We start from the raw sequence: 19,397 nt of genomic DNA, 5'->3' as shown, positions 1-19,397 counted from the left end.
TCAGAGGTCCCTATGCTAAAGTGGCTATGATAGTTAGCACCAGAGGTCCCTATGCTAAAGTGGCTATGATAGTTAGCATCAGAGGTCCCTATGCTAAAGTGGCTATGATAGTTAGCATCAGAGGTCCCTATGCTAAAGTGGCTCGTTGGGGTCTGCGTCCGAAACGAGCAGATCGGTCAGAGCTCTTACGCCAAACCGGATGTGCGTCAGCGTCCGCCATGACAAGAAGCGTCCGAATTGGGCTGTCAGTTAGGAAGGAGTTAGGAAAAGGAGCCTCGATGCTAACTATCATAGCCACTTTAGCATAGGGACCTCTGATGCTAACTATCATAGCCACTTTAGCATAGGGACCTCTGATGCTAACTATCATAGCCACTTTAGCATAGGGACCTCTGATGCTACCTATCATAGCCACTTTAGCATAGGGACCTCTGATGCTAACTATCATAGCCACTTTAGCATAGGGACCTCTGATGCTAACTATCATAGCCACTTTAGCATAGGGACCTCTGATGCTAACTATCATAGCCACTTTAACATAGGGACCTCTGATGCTAACTATCATAGCCACTTTAGCATAGGGACCTCTGATGCTAACTATCATAGCCACTTTAGCATAGGGACCTCTGATGCTAACTATCATAGCCACTTTAGCATAGGGACCTCTGATGCTAACTATCATAGCCACTTTAGCATAGGGACCTCTGATGCTAACTATCATAGCCACTTTAGCATAGGGACCTCTGATGCTAACTATCATAGCCACTTTAGCATAGGGACCTCTGATGCTAACTATCATAGCCACTTTAGCATAGGGACCTCTGATGCTAACTATCATAGCCACTTTAGCATAGGGACCTCTGGTGCTAACTATCATAGCCACTTTAGCATAGGGACCTCTGATGCTAACTATCATAGCCACTTTAGCATAGGGACCTCTGATGCTAACTATCATAGCCACTTTAGCATAGGGACCTCTGGTGCTAACTATCATAGCCACTTTAGCATAGGGACCTCTGATGCTAACTATCATAGCCACTTTAGCATAGGGACCTGTGATGCTAACTATCATAGCCACTTTAGCATAGGGACCTCTGATGCTAACTATCATAGCCACTTTAGCATAGGGACCACTGATGCTAACTATCATAGCCACTTTAGCATAGGGACCTCTGATGCTAACTATCATAGCCACTTTAGCATAGGGACCTCTGATGCTAACTATCATAGCCACTTTAGCATAGGGACCTCTGGTGCTAACTATCATAGCCACTTTAGCATAGGGACCTCTGGTGCTAACTATCATAGCCACTTTAGCATAGGGACCTCTGGTGCTAACTATCATAGCCACTTTAGCATACGGACCTCTGATGCTAACTATCATAGCCACTTTAGCATACGGACCTCTGATGCTAACTATCATAGCCACTTTAGCATAGGGACCTCTGATGCTAACTATCATAGCCACTTTAGCATAGGGACCTCTGATGCTAACTATCATAGCCACTTTAGCATAGGGACCTCTGATGCTAACTATCATAGCCACTTTAGCATAGGGACCTCTGATGCTAACTATCATAGCCACTTTAGCATAGGGACCTCTGATGCTAACTATCATAGCCACTTTAGCATAGGGACCTCTGGTGCTAACTATCATAGCCACTTTAGCATAGGGACCTCTGATGCTAACTATCATAGCCACTTTAGCATAGGGACCTCTGATGCTAACTATCATAGCCACTTTAGCATAGGGACCTCTGGTGCTAACTATCATAGCCACTTTAGCATAGGGACCTCTGATGCTAACTATCATAGCCACTTTAGCATAGGGACCTGTGATGCTAACTATCATAGCCACTTTAGCATAGGGACCTCTGATGCTAACTATCATAGCCACTTTAGCATAGGGACCACTGATGCTAACTATCATAGCCACTTTAGCATAGGGACCTCTGATGCTAACTATCATAGCCACTTTAGCATAGGGACCTCTGATGCTAACTATCATAGCCACTTTAGCATAGGGACCTCTGGTGCTAACTATCATAGCCACTTTAGCATAGGGACCTCTGGTGCTAACTATCATAGCCACTTTAGCATAGGGACCTCTGGTGCTAACTATCATAGCCACTTTAGCATACGGACCTCTGATGCTAACTATCATAGCCACTTTAGCATACGGACCTCTGATGCTAACTATCATAGCCACTTTAGCATAGGGACCTCTGATGCTAACTATCATAGCCACTTTAGCATAGGGACCTCTGATGCTAACTATCATAGCCACTTTAGCATAGGGACCTCTGATGCTAACTATCATAGCCACTTTAGCATAGGGACCTCTGATGCTAACTATCATAGCCACTTTAGCATAGGGACCTCTGATGCTAACTATCATAGCCACTTTAGCATAGGGACCTCTGATGCTAACTATCATAGCCACTTTAGCATAGGGACCTCTGATGCTAACTATCATAGCCACTTTAGCACACGGACCTCTGATGCTAACTATCATAGCCACTTTAGCATAGGGACCTCTGATGCTAACTATCATAGCCACTTTAGCATAGGGACCTCTGATGCTAACTATCATAGCCACTTTAGCATAGGGACCTCTGATGCTAACTATCATAGCCACTTTAGCATAGGGACCTCTGATGCTAACTATCATAGCCACTTTAGCATAGGGACCTCTGATGCTAACTATCATAGCCACTTTAGCATAGGGACCTCTGATGCTAACTATCATAGCCACTTTAGCATAGGGACCTCTGATGCTAACTATCATAGCCACTTTAGCATAGGGACCTCTGATGCTAACTATCATAGCCACTTTAGCATAGGGACATGTTGTCGTCCCCACAGCTCAGTCACATGTCAGTGTTAAAGAGGAAACTCAGGAAACAGATTAAAAGCTTTTGTTTTCATTTAGTAGAAACTTAAGCCACATGGATCATTTGCTGCTGTCGCTTTAAGAAACAGCTGCTGAAATAAAATAAGTTGTTGTTGGACACTAGGGGGCGACATGCACTTTTGTTTGGCCTGCACTCCACCAATAACTTTAAAGAAGAAGAAAAACAGCTGTTGGTGATGTCACTTCCCTTTCCCCTGTTTAAGGACGGACGGATTGTTCAAATGCAGCTGAAGCTCTAGTTCCCGAACTGCACAGATCTAACAGTCGACCCATGAAAGGTCAGAGGTCAGTGTTAGAGCTCAGAGGATGAGATGTGATGGTTTCAGACGCAGACGGGGTCTCAGATCTTTCCGTGCCCCTCGTGCCCGTGACATCAGAGCCTCTGGAGCAGGTCAGACACAAATCTAACCGAGAGGAGAGAGTAGTTCGAAATCCGTGCAGTAATCTTCACTTTACTGCGCGGATGCCAAACTACCTTACAATATAGTTCCCCCTTTTATCCGCTTAGAAAATCCACATTGTTTAATTGTGTGTAATTATACTTTGTAGTGGAACACTTCACGTAACCATATTTAAATAGGGAAAACGTGGAAGAGCTTGGTAGCTTCTATCTTGACCTGTTTTGGAGCTATAGAGGAGAGAGGGAGAGGCTAAATGCTAACGCCGTCTGCGCTGTGTTTACGTGACTGAAAATTAAACAAAAAATGTGACAAAAATTCAACAAAAAATCAAAAAAAATTTGACAAAAAAAGACAAAAATTCAACAAAAATTCAATAAAAAAAGACAAAAAAAAGACAAAAAAAAGACAAAAAAAGACAAAAAAAGACAAAAATTCAATAAAAAAAGACAAAAAAAAGACAAAAAAAAGACCAAAAAAAGACAAAAAAAGACAAAAATTCAATAAAAATTCAACAAAAAAAAGACAAAAATGTGACAAAAATGTGACAAAAATTCAACAAAAAAATGATAAAAATTCAACAAAAATTCAACAAAAAATCAACAAAAAATTGACCAAAAAATGGACAAAAATGTGACAAAAATTCAACAAAAATTCAACAAAAATTCAACAAAAATTCAATAAAAAAAAGACAAAAATTCAACAAAAATGTGACAAAAATTCAACAAAAATTCAACAAAAAAAAGACAAAAATTCAACAAAAATGTGACAAAAATTCAACAAAAATTCAACAAAAAAATGACAAAAATGGCTAAATGCTAACGCCGTCTGCGCTGTGTTTACGTGACTGAAGATCAGACAGGTCCTAAAGAACTCGTCACAGCTCAGGTAAGAACATATCTCAGTCTGGCCTGTTCCTTTAAGTCAGATCTAAATGAACCCTGACCTGGCTGTGAGCCAAGTCAGAGCCAGACGAGCCGCGCTCTGATGAGGGCGGGGCTCATCGGGGCTGGTCAGGTTTCATATTTGTAAATGAATCACATTAAGTCACATGACCTGAGACTAAGCACACGTTTATAAACACGCAGCAGCTGCAGAGTCTCTTCAGTCTGAGCCTGTGATAGTACTGCAGTCTGGAGGTAGTAGTACTGCAGTCTGGAGGTAGTAGTACAGTCTGAAGGTAGTAGTAGTACAGTCTGAAGGTAGTAGTACAGTCTGAAGGTAGTAGTACTGCAGTCTGAAGGTAGTAGTACAGTCTGAAGGTAGTAGTAGTACAGTCTGAAGGTAGTAGTACAGTCTGAAGGTAGTAGTACTGCAGTCTGAAGGTAGTAGTACAGTCTGAAGGTAGTAGTACAGTCTGGAGGAAGTAGTAGCATCTGTAGTAAAAGTACAAAGATGAAGCTGGGGTTGTGTGTCTCCTTTTTGAGTGTTTTTCTCTGCGGGGGAAAGGCGTGGACCCCGACCACCAGGACCACCACCACCACCACCACCCCCACGCCGACCACCCCCACGCCGACCACCACCTCCCACTACCCTGTCACCTCAGGTAAGGCTTAGGATCAGGAGTTTAGACGTTATATACTTTCATTTATGTTAAGTTTATCTTTGTTGTGCTGGTCCTGATAAACTAGATGTAGTTCTGCTCTGTAATAATCTGTAATAACCTGTAATAACCTGTATCTATGGGTTAGATACACAAAGGAATCATACGTATGAACTCTTACCCTACGGTTCTCATGTCCTGTTACATTACGTGCCTCCAAAGTACTAATACTCATCGTGTATCTAACCCACACGTTATTACTGCTCAGAGTTTAAAATGTTCCTCCAGGTCCTCGTGTGCAGAATGAGCTCAAACCTGTTCGTAAGAAGTGCCTTTAAAATCCTGCCCCGTCACTCAGAGAGTCACACACGAGCTCATTACAGAAGCTGCAGTTACACGTACGGCCTGAGGTGGCAGTAGTGAGCATAACATGGCCAACTTGTATCTGGCCCCTTTAAGCCAGGTTTTAAAAAGACCTGCTCTGACCAGGCTGTGGCTCTGCTGTTATGGAAGAACACAAAGAGGTTCTTTTAACTTTGAGGACGAGGAACTTTGAGTCCACAAGAACATCGTCACCAAAGAAAAGGTTTGATCCTCATTCAAGTGCAGGAAATACAGTCTGTGAGGGTTTGAAGGATTCAAGCTGATCCTGATCATTTAGGACTGAATGATCCCCTTTAAAAGACAGTTCAGCTTCAACAGCAGGACAGGGTCACTCAGCACCTTCAGCACCTTCAGCACCTTCAGCACCTTCAGCACCTTCAGCACCTTCAGCACCTTCAGCACCTTCAGCACCTTCAGCACCTTCAGCACCTTCAGCACCTTCAGCACCTTCATCACCTTCAGCACCTTCAGCACCTTCAGCACCTTCAGCACCTTCATCACCTTCAGCACCTTCAGCACCTTCAGCACCTTCAGCAGAGCAGACTCAGGGCGGTGTTTGGATCTGAACCCAGACGGAAACTTCTTTCTTTCTGTCTTTTTTTTTTTCTGTCTTTCTTTTCCTTTTTTTTTTTTTTTTTTCCGTTCTTTCTTTTTTTTCATTCTTTCTTTTTTCTTCCTTTTTTTCTTTCTTTTTTCTTCCTTTTTTTCTTTCTTTTTTTCTTACTTTTTGTTTCCTACTTTTTTTTTCTGTTTCTTTTTCTTTTTTCTTTTTTTTCTTTTCTTTCTTTTTTTTTTCTTTCTTTCTTTTTTTTTTCTTCTTTTTTTTCTTTCTTTTTTTCTTTGTTCCTTTTTTTTCTTTCTTTCTTTTTTTCTTTCTTTCTTTTTTTCTTTCTTTTTTTTTCTTTCTTTTTTTTCTTTGTTCCTTTTTTTTCTTTCTTTCTTTTTTTTCTTTCTTTCTTTTTTTTCTTTTTTTCTTTTTTTTCTTATTTTCTTTTTTTCTTTTTTTTCTTTCTTTCTTTTTCTTTTTTTCTTTCTTTTCTTTTTTTTATTTCTTTTTTCTTTCTTTCTTTTTCTTTTCTTTCTTTCTTTTTCTTTTCTTTCTTTCTTTTCTTTTTTTCTTTTTTTTCTTTTTTTTCTTTTTTTTTTCTTTCTTTCTTTTTTTTCTTTTATTTCTTTCTTTCTTTTTTTCTTTCTTTTTTTTCTTTCTTTCTTTCTTTTTCTTTCTTTCTTCCTCTCTTTCTCTCAAGGGTCTTTTTATTGAACAACGTCATCTTGTACAATAAACCTGCTGAATTTTACATTGTTTCTTTTCACCCCACAAACATTAAACAGAAAGTCAGCGGCCGCCAGACAAAACAAAAAGGACACAGACAAAGGATCAATAATAATAATAATAATAAAAATAAAATAAATAACTAAACAAAGCCTTCAACAAAGTATGAATTAAATAAGTAAACAAGTATAAGGAGGGTTGGAGAGGGGGTGGGGGAGTCAGGGCGCCATCATTTATATCATTTTCCTTCAAATCTGCGAACTGTGAATCTAATTATCATCTAAATCAGTGCAGGACGTTCTATCTTGACTCCATTGTGAACGTGAAGGAGCCGTCTGGCCAGGGCTTCTTTTGTAAATGAGTATTTTCAGGAACACTTATGTCGGATGTGATGGAACTCTCTCATCAGACGACATTAGGTCAGATCTTTTTTTTGCCGGATCCTCCTAAATATTTCTCAGATCCTTTACCCTGAAGAGAATTGAACGGGGATGAAATCAAGCACATTTTTCACTCTGAGCTTGTTTTTTGACAAGTCCAGATCCCAGGTCGGACCCGGCCTGAGCTGATGATGCAGGACATCGGGGATTATGTGAAAAACTGAGTTCCAAAAATGTGCCAATGAAGAACAGTCGGTTTCTCAGAACAACTGCAATTTAGGAATAAAAGGCAAATTAGAAACAGGTCCTAAAATGGAGATTAAAGCCGTGTCAGGACAGAGCAGGATTTAACCCCTTAACTCCCGCCTGAACCGAGCACATTCTGGAAAAAAGCGGTCAAAATAGCAACAAAAGTGATGAAAAAATTATGGAAATGTGACAAAAAAGTGATGAAAAATGGATGAAAAAGTGGCAAAAATGGCACAAGAAATTGACAAAAATTTGACAAAAATTTGACAACAATTTGACAAAAAATTGACAAAAAATTGACAAAAAATTGACAAAAAATGACAAAAAAATGACAAAAAAATGACAAAAAATGACAAAAAAATGACAAAAAATTGACAAAAAATTGACAAAAAATTGACAAAAAATTGACAAAAATTTGACCAAAAATGGACAAAAAAATGACAAAAAAATTGACCAAAAATTCGACAAAAAAAATGACAAAAAAATGACAAAAAATTGACAAAAAAATGACCAAAATTTGACACAAAATTTACAAAAAAATTACAAAAAAATTGACAACAAAAGGACAAATGTGACAAAAAGTGACAACAAAAATTACTATTTGACAAAAAATGTACAAAAAATTTACAGAAATGAGTTGAAAACCCCCCAAAAAATGATGGGGAAAAAACCTGATGACGTGAGGAAAAAGACCCATTAGATGAGTTTTGTAGATCTTAGCTTTCAAATGAGGCGTTACTCTGGCCTACAGGATTTGGGTAAAGCTGAACTGGAGAAAATGCTCTCGGTTCAGGCGGGAGTTAAGAGGTTAAAACTGACTTTTCATTTAGAGACTTTTTGTCAAACCAGTTTTCATTTTTATCCCGTCGGCCCGGTCCTTTGTTCGTGGCCGTAAACATCAACACAAAGGTGCACTCGCTCAGAACAGGTTTATATTCAGCATCTCACATTATATATCATATCTCGATTTAAAGTGACAAACAAGAGTCATTTATTTGTGCCGCCGTTCTACAGTGTTGAGGACGAGATGTTCATGTTCGATGGTGTCGCCAACATTGTTTCTACGTGACAGTAAACGTGTCGTGAGACGGTGAAGCCGAGGAACAGGTTTGGAGACGAGGAGGCGCTGATTGTTTGGTTGATTTAGTGATTACAAAGAACTTTAATAACAACAGACGTCGTTCTCAGGGGCGGATCCACAAAACACAGCGTTAAATGTGATGTGTCATGTTCACGTTCTGCACATTGTTCATGAGACTGTTACCTCTTTGCATTTGCAGCTGATCCAGGAGGAAGTCTCAAAGGGAAGATGGTTTCTCTGTCCCAGACCTCGGGAGTGACGTTTTACCCACCGGACTACATCCTAATGGCATCGAAAACAACGACAACAGGTCTGATTAAAAACACTACAGCTGAAACGATCAGACTCAAACTGTGACAAAAAAAATTACAAAAATGTGACCAAAAAAAACACAAAAATCTGACAAAATGTGACAAAAACAAAACAAAAATGTGATAAAAATTTGACGAAAAAAATCACAAAAATTCGATAAAAAATTTACGATAAAAATGAGAAAAATGTGACAAAATGTGACAAAAAATTACAAAAAATTACTAAAAAAAGTGATAAAATTGTGACAAATTGACGAAAAAATGACAAAACGACAAAAATGGGACAAAATTTGACAAAAAAAATCACAAAAAAATTGTCAAAAATGTGATAAAAATGTTACCAAAAAATGACAGGTGACAAAAAAAATCACAAAAATTCGATAAAAAATTTATGATAAAAATGTGACAAATTGACAAAAAATGTGATAAAAAATTGACGAAAAATGACAAAAATTCTATAACAAAATGTACGAAAAAAAGTGATACAAATGTGACAAATTGACGAAAAAATGACAAAACGACAAAAAATGGGACAAAAAAAATGGATGAAAAATTGTCAAAAATGTGATAAAAATGTTACCAAAAAAATGACACGTGACAAAAAAAATCACAAAAATTAGATAAAAAATTTACGATAAAAATGATAAAAAATGTGACAAAAAATGTGATAAAAAATTGACGAAAAATGACAAAAATTCTATAACAAAATGTACGAAAAAAAGTGATACAAATGTGACAAATTGACGAAAAAATGACAAAACGACAAAAAATGGGACAAAAAAAATTGATGAAAAATTGTCAAAAATGTGATAAAAATGTTACCAAAAAATGACACGTGATAAAAAAAAATCACAAAACTTAGATAAAAAATTTACGATAAAAATGATAAAAATGTGACAAAAAATTTACGAAAAAAATTACAAAAATGTGACAAAAAATGACAAAAATTCTATAAAAAAATGTACGAAAAAAGTGATAAAAATGTGACAAATTGACAAAAAAAATTGATGAAAAAATGACGAAAATGTGACAAAAAAAATCACAAAAATTCGATAAAAAATTTATGATAAAAATGATAAAAATGTGACAAATTGACAAAAAATTTGATAAAAAATTGACAAAAAATGACAAAAATTCTATAAAAAAATGTACGAAAAAAAGTGATAAAAATGTGACAAATTGACAAAAAAAATTGATGAAAAAATGCCGAAAATGTGACAAAAAATCACAAAAAATTACAAAGTTACACAAATGAGTTGAATACCCACATTTCCTCCGCAACTAAAGGAATCAAGTCTTTGGTTTTTGATGTTGACCTCTGTCCAGTCTGTGTCTTATTCATACGAGGAGTTCACCAGTTTCTGAAATACATAAATAAACATATACGAGTGGTGGGATATTGGCCTTTGTAATTAAAGGAACAGTTCACCGTTTTCCAGACTGAGACGTGTTCTTACCTGAGCTTAGACGAGTTGATGTGTACCTGTCTGGTCTTTGTGCGTGCGCTCAGTCACGCGAAAAGACCAAAGATGTTGTTAGCATTTAGCGTCTCCTCCTCTCCTCTATGGGGCCAAACGGGGTGAAGTTTGAAGCGACCAAGCTCTTCCACGTTTCCCCTGTTTAAACCTGCTCACGTGAGGAGTTACCATTGTTAAAGGGGGGGTTTTATGCATCCTGTTATTCTGTCACTCCCTCATTAAAAACATGGCTGAAGTGTTGCCTTGGCACATTCACGTATTTCTGAGTAATCTGTAAAAACTCTGATGGCGGCCATTTTAGGGATAGGTTTGCCTGAGTCCTCCTAGGAACGCCCCCACCTCCTGGAGACGCCTCCGAGCTTTGGTCACCAGCCGAGTAACCAACCACTGCTCCTCAGCAGAACCCCCTCCCCACTGATGCCACAGACAGCGTGTGGAGGGGGCGTGTCTAAAGGCTCAGAGGTTCTTAAAGAGACAGAGGCCTATTTCAAGACATTCACTACAGCCATTTTGAGAGAGACATTTTATACAAGGCAGTTATTCTAATTTACTGCATTTACAGACCAACAGAAGGTTTGTCATCATTGTAGTGTGATATAGACTGGTGCTATGGGACTGACAAAAGCAGAACACCCCCTCTTTAAAGCAGAACACCCCCTCTTTAAAGCAGAACACGCCCTCTTTAAAGCAGAACACCCCCTCTTTAAAGCAGAACACCCCCTCTTTAAAGCAGAACACCCCCTCTTTAAAGCAGAACACCCCCTCTTTAAAGCAGAACACCCCCTCTTTAAAGCAGAACACCCCCTCTTTAAAGATGAGCGAGTCCCATTCAGTCCCATTCATTGTAAAGGTCCCGAGTCCTGTGTGAGCCTTAATGGCCGCTCTGTCTCCTCCTGCGCAGCCTGTTCCTTAAAAGGGATAAAAGGCGGGAAGCCCTGCCCTCGTGGGGCGGAGCCTCCACTGAGCTCCAGAGCTTGATTGACAGGCTCTGGAGCCAAAGTACAGAAAATGCTTCCAAATGTCGGGCTGAGAAACAAAAACCAACGTGGTTAAAAAATAGGTGTGTTTAAGATGCCGTTGTGTCTCGCCTGGATGATCGAGAGTAGCCGGCGCAACGGGGGCGGAGAAAAAAAGTCTGAAACCAATCTGACCCTCCACATGCAGAACAACGAGAGCCTCAGATCAGCAGCGTCTCGCTCAGATATCGTTCATTTAAAGTTTATCCTAAATAAAAGTCCTTCACCTCCTGCTCTGTTTCCTTTACTCCAGAGACGTCATTCTTCATCAGAGGAAACTTCCCCATTCGTTTGTTTGTTCAAGTTTGTGATAAAACACGTCCTTTTAAATCATGAGTTTGTTCTGAAAAGCATCAAACATGAGCTCTATTTTAGGGGCGATGCAGAACTTTAATAGTTTCAGTCATAGTTTATTTGTTCAGATCTAAAGAGGAGAGAGGAGGGGGCGGAGCATGTTTCTGATCACACAGACTCGTATCCAATCACCTGAGCCTGAGGACAGGTGGGTGTTTTCCCATCATGCACTGGGCCGTGGAGCCGCTGCAGTTCCTCTGGAGAGATGCAGCGGCTGATCCAGTCGGCTGCTCTCGTTGGGGTCTCACCATCTTTCCGAGCCCCACGTGCCCGTGACATCAGAGCCTCTGGAGCAAGAACAGAAATCTAACCGACACCGAGAGTCTGCAGTCGGCTGTCTAAACTGCGTCCGTCTGGCTCATCTCTAACACACCTAATATGTCACCTAGACCCGCGTGGTCACATGGGTCACACGGGTCACATGGGTCACATGGGTCATAGAGATTTTTAGAAAAAGGAAAACCGTTCTTGAGACTTTGAAGTCACATTAGAATCAATGTTCCCGAGTGTCTCTTGGAGTCGCCCCGGCCACCAGGGGGCGCTGTTACAGCACTGTCTGCTCCCCACTATAACAGAAGCCACCTTTACTCCACACACTGTGGTTTAGGATGAAGAAAGAACGATCTGATGAAGGCGATGCTGTTTCTTTGACTCACACAAAATGAAACATGTCGATTTTCTGATTATTCCTCACAATTCTACTTGTAAATAATAATATTACAAACACATTAGGAGCACTTTGAGCTGCGCAGACGTTTACGCGCTCAGAAGCTGGTGTTACGCATTATACAATTACAATACTTGGAACGTGTAACCGTGTTGAAACAGGGGAAACGTGGAGGAGCTGGTTCACGTCTAACTTCCCCCCGTTTGGCCCCATAGAGGAGGAGAGGCGTAATGCTAACAACATCTTTGGTCTTTTTGTGTGACTGAGCGTGTTGTGACAAGTTTAGTTAAAGTTAAGCTGGTAAAACGGGCACCTACTGCCTGACGACCGGTGACCAGACCGGTTTCTCCCTGTTCCCCAGACGGACGATACGCCAAGGTGACCCATCTTCTAAAGCATCACATAAGATCCCTCTCCCTCCACCGCCAGCCTGACTTCATTCTCATGCAAAGCACCTTCAGGCCACTCGCATTTACATCGCCATTAGACCGGGAGCCAGACCCCCTCCTCAGGCACATATTTGCTGCCTTTTCCAAACTAGTATCTTTCAGTCGAGTATATCCTGGGTCATTACCAGTGGGGACCCCCCATTGCAACTCGGCCCCGTTCGGCTGTGGGACCCCAAAAACCACTTTAACGGGACAGGCTTCAGACGGAACTTTGTGATTCTCTCCAAAGTACTGCTGTGGTCACAAACAGAGTCACAGATTAATGAAATTTAGAACAAAGAAAGCTGACATGACGAGGAACAAAGGAATATGACAGTTTTGAACGTTAGCTTTTTCTTTTTCCATATATTCAACCATATATCTGCAAAAATGAAAAATAAATGTCATATAGATAAGAAAAGCGCTTCACAAATGAGTGCATTATTGTTGTTTGTGTTTATCTTTACCTTTTCAAATGTAAATAGAAAACTGCCCCAACTCATTAGCTTCACATTAAGCCCAAGATGAGCTCAGTACCTCAAACGGATCAGCAGCTATAACAGAACATGTGTTCCATGTTCCCTCTCAGAGCTGTGGAATTCTCATGCATTTGTCCATATAGGCCTGTGAGAACATTCCATGGTGAAGTTACAGCTTTTAGGACAACAGTTCAACTTCACCTTTTTGGATTTGCTTCAAACTTGGCACAGTTGATGTTGATATACTAAATATTCTGTGAATACAATTTGAGCTGCATATCTTTTTAGATTTATGAGTTTTAGGGGATTTCAAAAGGGGGTAGGGTTCAAATCAGGCCTTGATGCAACTAACAAGTTTCACTAACTTTAGAGACTACGGACGTTTGGGACAAACTGTTGGGAATTTTAGTACTTATTATATTAATATACGTTACACATTATTTTATCGAAACATTGCATTGACAATATATAAGAACATGTTGCCAGTGTCATCACTAAGTATGATATATGACGGTTCAAACATATGTAACATTAACTTAACAACAACTAAGAACAGTTTGGGACCTGTTCATCAGCCTAATCCCACTTTACTTAAACTGCCCAGTGTTTACTGAAGCAGCATGTATTGCTTTGTGGTTTATCATCTTTCTATGCATTTTCATTGCACCTGCTGTGTGTTGGCTTTGAGTGTTGCGATGCTGCGTGTGCTCCCCCTGCAGGCGTGTCGGTGTGCCTGCGCTTCATGGCAGACTCCAGCTCCATAGACCTCTTCACTCTGGCTCCTGACTCGGCCGACGCCCTGTCCCTCTCCTTGACCAGCCGACGGTTCACCCTGACCTGGAACCGTTACTACCGTCACCAGGTGTCTCTGGCCCCCACGGTCCCGCTCTGGGCCTCGGCTCGGACTCAGCCCTGGACCAGCGTCTGTGTGGTCGCAGACTTCCTCAAAAACCTGGTTCAAGTCTTCCAGGACGGATCAATGAGCATCAGGAAGATCCCGAGGTCGAGGGTGAGTCAAAGGAGGCGATTTTTCAGTGTTGTTTCAATCGGTTTTTTTTAGGATTGTGGATGATCAGCAGTGACAGAAACATGTGTACAGAATGTATATCGTGCCGGGTCTCCCACAGAGGCCGGGTCTCCCACAGAGGCCGGGTCTCCGACAGGGGCCGGGTTCGTGAAAAACTGAGACGAAAACAATGAAGGAAATGTGACGAAAAAGCGAGAAAACATTGACAAAAAGTGACGAAAAATTGATGAAAAAGTGGCAAAAATGTGACAAAATGTGACAAAAAAAATACAAAAAATTGACAAAAAAATTAAAAAATGTGACAAAAATGTGATAAAAAAATGACAAAAAAATGACAAAAAAATGACAAAAAAAATGACAAAAAAATGACAAAAAAATGACAAAAAAATGACCAAAAAATGACAAAAAATGACAAAAAAATTAAAAAATGTGACAAAAAATGACAAAAAAATGACAAAAAAATGACAAAAAAATGACAAAAAAATGACAAAAAAATGACAAAAAATGTGACAAAAAATGTGACAAAAAATGTGACAAAAAATGTCAAAAAAATGACAAAAATTGACAAAAATTGACAAAAATTGACAAAAAATTGACAAAAAAATTAAAAAATGTGACAAAAATGTGATAAAATAATGACAAAAAAATGACAAAAAAATGACAAAAAAATGACAAAAAATTTGATAAAAATTTGATAAAAATTTGACAAAAAAATGTGACAAAAATAAATGACAAAAAATGACAAAAAAATGACAAAAAAATGACAAAAAAATGACAAAAAAATGACAAAAAATGTGATAAAAATAAATGACAAAAAAATGACAAAAAATGTGATAAAAATAAATGACAAAAAAATGACAAAAAATGTCAAAAAATGTCAAAAAAATGACAAAAATTGACAAAAATTGACAAAAAATTGTGACAAAAAATGTGACAAAAAATGACAAAAAATGTGACAAAAAGGACAAAAAATCCGTCTAAACTCGCCTTTTACACAAGATAACAACAAATAATCCGGTCCGGTAAAAACGAAACAGAAACCTGCAGTGACATTGATGTCAAAGCTCCGCTAACAGCAACAAAACACTTCCTGTTGTCCCGACAAAATAAAAGGCGTCAATGTTCCAGCCGCTGGGAGAGGGTTTGAAATGTTCAGTAATAAATGGAACAAATCTCCTTTTTCTTCATTTTCCTGGTCGTCCGTTTTGCTGAAATAGAAATAAAGGCCTGTCTCTAACTGTGGCCTGGTTCCAATAAAGGCCTGGTCCTGATGCCCCTGAGTAAATAAAGGCCCCGGCCTATATTACAGCATTTACGGTATATTATCAAATGGTGTCCCAGGATCTCTCTCCTCCTCCTGCAGATGGTTTGGTCCGGCCACCCAGCGCTGAAAGTGTCGGGGTTCGATGGTCAGCTGACAGACCTGGAGGTTTGGGACTTTCCCCTGGAGAACACAGAGATCTTCAGGTTCATGCAGAACTACGGGTGAGACGGGGCCAAAGGTGCTTCATGCTGTGGCTGGAAGATGGATTTTATTGTATATTTTTGTGAAATGAAGTGTTGTAATCGTCTCGTCTGGTTCTGGTGATCAACATGAAACTGCCTCATGGTGTTTACGGGTTTGTTATCAGGCCTGAGCAGCGTCTTCTCTCCCAGTTTGCTGCTCTGGGAGGTCGACAGAGGAAGTTTACACCAGCGCTGTGGGCAGCTGTTATAAACCCCACATGAACCGAGCACAGTTTCTCCTGTTTGGCTTTACCCCAATCCAAAAACTTCTGGAAAAAAGGTGAGAAAATAGCAACAGAACTGAGACGAAAACAATGAAGGAAATGTGACAAAAAAGCGAGAAAACATTGATGAAAAGTGATGAAAAATTGATGAAAAAGTGGCAAAAATGTGACAAAATGTGACAAAAAAAATACAAAAAATTGACCAAAAAAATGAAAAAAATGTGACAAGAATTTGATAAAAAATTGATAAAAAATTGACCAAAAAATGAAGAAAAAAATGACAAAAAATGTGACAAAAAATGTGACAAAAAATGACAAAAAAATGAAAAAATGTGACAGAAAATTTATAAAAAATTGACAAAAAAATGAAAAAAAAACGACAAAAATGTGACAAAAAAATGAAAAAATTTGATAAAAATTTGATTAAAAAATGACAAAAAAATGACAAAAAATTGACCAAAAAATGACAAAAAATGACAAAAAATGACAAAAAAATGACAAAAAATGACAAAAAATGACAAAAAATGACAAAAAAAATGACAAAAAATGACAAAAAATGACAAAAAATGAGAAAAAATGAGAAAAAAAATGACAAAAAAATGACAAAAAATGACAAAAAATGAGAAAAAAAATGAGAAAAAAATGACAAAAAAATGACAAAAAATGACAAAAAATGACAAAAAATGACAAAAATGTGACAAAAAAATACAAAAAATTGACAAAAAAAAATGAAAAAAATGTGACAAGAATTTGATAAAAAATTGATAAAAAATTGACCAAAAAATGAAGAAAAAAATGACAAAAAATGTGACAAAAAATGTGACAAAAAATGACAAAAAAATGAAAAAAATGTGACAGAAAATTTATAAAAAATTGACAAAAAAATGACAAAAAAACGACAAAAATGTGACAAAAAAATGAAAAAAATTGATAAAAATTTGATTAAAAAATGACAAAAAAATGACAAAAAATTTACCAAAAAATGACAAAAAATGACAAAAAAATGACAAAAAATGACAAAAAATGACAAAAAAATGACAAAAAATGAGAAAAAAAATGACAAAAAAATGACAAAAAATGACAAAAAAATGACAAAAAATGACAAAAAATGACAAAAAATGTGACAAAAAATGTGACAAAAAATGACAAAAATGTGACAAAAAATGACTAAAAACTTGAGTGAATGAGTTGAATGCCCGACAAAAAAATTATGGTAAAAAGATCTGATGACGTGAGGAAACAGATCCTCTGGGTTCAGGCGGGAGTTAAGAGGTTAAACTCTTAACCCCTCATGAACCGAGCACAGTTTCTCCTGTCCGGCTTTACCCAAGTCTAAAAGCAAAACATTTGCAACAGAGCGACAAAAACGTGGCGTAAACGCAACAATAACACAACACAAAGAGTGATGAAAAAGCAACAACAACAAAAAACCCACAATAGAGCCACAAAAGAGTGACAAAGAAAACAAAAAAGCAATTCAAAAAGACGAGAACACAACAAAGTAACTTACAAAATGTGACAAAAATGCAGCAAAAGAGCGACAAAAACGTTCTGGAAAATCAACAACAACACAACAAACAAACATGAATAAAGAGGGATGAAAAAATAACAAAAAAATCAACAAAAAAGCCATGAAAGAATGACAGAAATGTGACAAAAACGTGCCGACAATAAAGTGGCAACTAGTTTTGAAGGCCTTAGCTTTCAAATGAAGCATCACACTGCATCGGCTGTAAGCTCCAGTCCAGCTGTTAGATTTGGGTAAAGCCAAACAGGAGAAAATGCACTTGGTTAAAGCGGCTGTTTGGAAGTTCTCAGTTTTATACTCACTGCTGCCCCCTCAGGTCATACGTGTAACTGCAGCTTCTATATTAAGCTCGTGCATGACCTGAATTAACCCCTTTCTGAGTGACAGAGCAGGATCTTAAACAGGTCTGAGCTCATTCTACACATGAGGACATGGAGGAACATGAAGGGAGTGGAAGATACAGAATTTTAACATTTTTAAACTCTGTATAGTCCCTTTAAGGCGGGTGTTAAGAGGTTAATGAATAAAATACAACATAAAATAATACGACAAAAGACCAGCTTGTGTTGAAGGCCTGTGCAAAAAGATGAGTTAAAAACATTCAGAGACATTTAAAGGAACAGGCCGGTGTTTTTCCACACTGAGATATGTTCTTACCTGAGCTGTGACGAGTTCTTTAGGACCTGTCTGATCATCAGTCACGTAAACACAGCGCAGACGGCGTTAGCATTTAGCCTCTCCCTCTCTCCTCTATAGCTCCAAAACAGGTCAAGATAGAAGCTACCAAGCTCTTCCACGTTTTCCCTATTTAAATATTTAATAATATCAGGAGTAGTTCGAAATCCGCGCAGTAATCTTCACTTTACTGTGCGGATGCCAAATTACAAAAATACTGACAAAAAAATGAGAAAAAATGACAAAAAAATGACAAAAATGTGACAAAAAAATACAAAAAATTGACAAAAAAATGAAAAAATGTGACAAAAATTTGATAAAAAATGACACAAAATGTGACAAAAAATGACAAAAAATTTATTTAAAAAAATGACAAATTTGATAAAAAATTGATAAAAAATTGACCAAAAAATGACAAAAAATGTGACAAAAAATTACAAAAACATGACAAAAAAATGTGACAAAAAATACAAAAAATTGACAAAAAAATGAAAAAATGTGACAAAAATTTGATAAAAAATGGACCAAAAAATGACAAAAATGTGACAAAAATTGTATTAAAAAAAATGACAAATTTGATAAAAAATGGATAAAAAATTGACCAAAAAATGGTTTAATTGTGTGTAATTATACTTTGTAGTGGAACACTTCACGTAACCATATTTAAATAGGGGAAACGTGGAAGAGCTTGGTAGCTTCTATCTTGACCTGTTTTGGAGCTATAGAGGAGAGAGGGAGAGGCTAAATGCTAACGCCGTCTGCGCTGTGTTTACGTGACTGAAGATCAGACAGGTCCTAAAGAACTCGTCACAGCTCAGGTAAGAACATATCTCAGTGTGGAAAAACGCTGGCCTGTTGCTTTAAGATAAGGCTGCTCAGAGTTTCAGAGTCTGGTCTCCCCTGGTTTTCAGCACCTCTAAAGTCACAGTGTGATTGGAGGATCTCATTTTACTGTCTCTGTTCCCTCAGGTCCAGCGGCTCAGTTCTGACCTGGTCTAACGTCGCATACACGCCCAATGGAAACGTCCTGATCGAGGACACCTACGCCTTCAGACAGGGACGACCAATCAGCAGCAGCGAGGGAGAAGAGCAGCCAATCAGGAGCGGGCAGGGGCGGGACCAGCGACGCAGACAAGAGAAGAAGTTCAACGAGAGGAGACAGAGGAGGAGACAGATGTTCTGAGTCCGGCAGGAAACACAGACATTATTTTGAGTTTGTTTAGTCAAAGTAAAGTGTGGTTGGGGAGTGTGGGGGCCTTTTCAGTTCTGAGCCCCTGACCTTTTGTAGTTTTCTGCACAGCCCTGGATTTATCTATGTGCACATTTGTTGTTGCTCGGCACAGCCAGACACTTCTCCTTTCTGTTCAAACGGAGACGCGTCTGGAAAAGGAGAACGCTTCTCCTTTCTCTCCAAAAGCAGAAGCGTCTGCTCAGCCGATCATCCGCCTGAGTGACTGATCAGCCCACGCACGGAGCAGGGGG

At 38.6% G+C, this 19,397-nt stretch overlaps 1 protein-coding gene across 1 annotated transcript; it reads left to right on the top strand.

Annotated features, from left to right (window-relative positions):
- Nucleotides 1–3,230: 3,230 nt before the first annotated feature.
- On the top strand, nucleotides 3,231–19,109 carry LOC306963093 (uncharacterized protein; the record flags this gene model as incomplete). The annotated part of the gene is made up of 7 exons (XM_079556547.1): nucleotides 3,231–3,305; nucleotides 4,740–4,858; nucleotides 5,540–5,793; nucleotides 8,422–8,532; nucleotides 13,675–13,964; nucleotides 15,346–15,467; nucleotides 18,885–19,109. The coding sequence occupies 7 exons, from the start codon at nucleotides 3,231–3,233 to the stop codon at nucleotides 19,096–19,098; spliced, it is 1,185 nt and encodes a 394-aa protein (XP_079412673.1). The 3' UTR covers nucleotides 19,099–19,109.
- Nucleotides 19,110–19,397: the final 288 nt, after the last annotated feature.

Source organism: Gobius niger, assembly GCF_951799975.1.
Source record: "Gobius niger genome assembly, chromosome: 5".
In the NCBI taxonomy this organism is placed as follows: Eukaryota; Metazoa; Chordata; class Actinopteri; order Gobiiformes; family Gobiidae; genus Gobius; species Gobius niger.
Note: the sequence above shows the minus strand (reverse complement) of the source record. Positions and strands in the feature narration are given on the sequence as shown.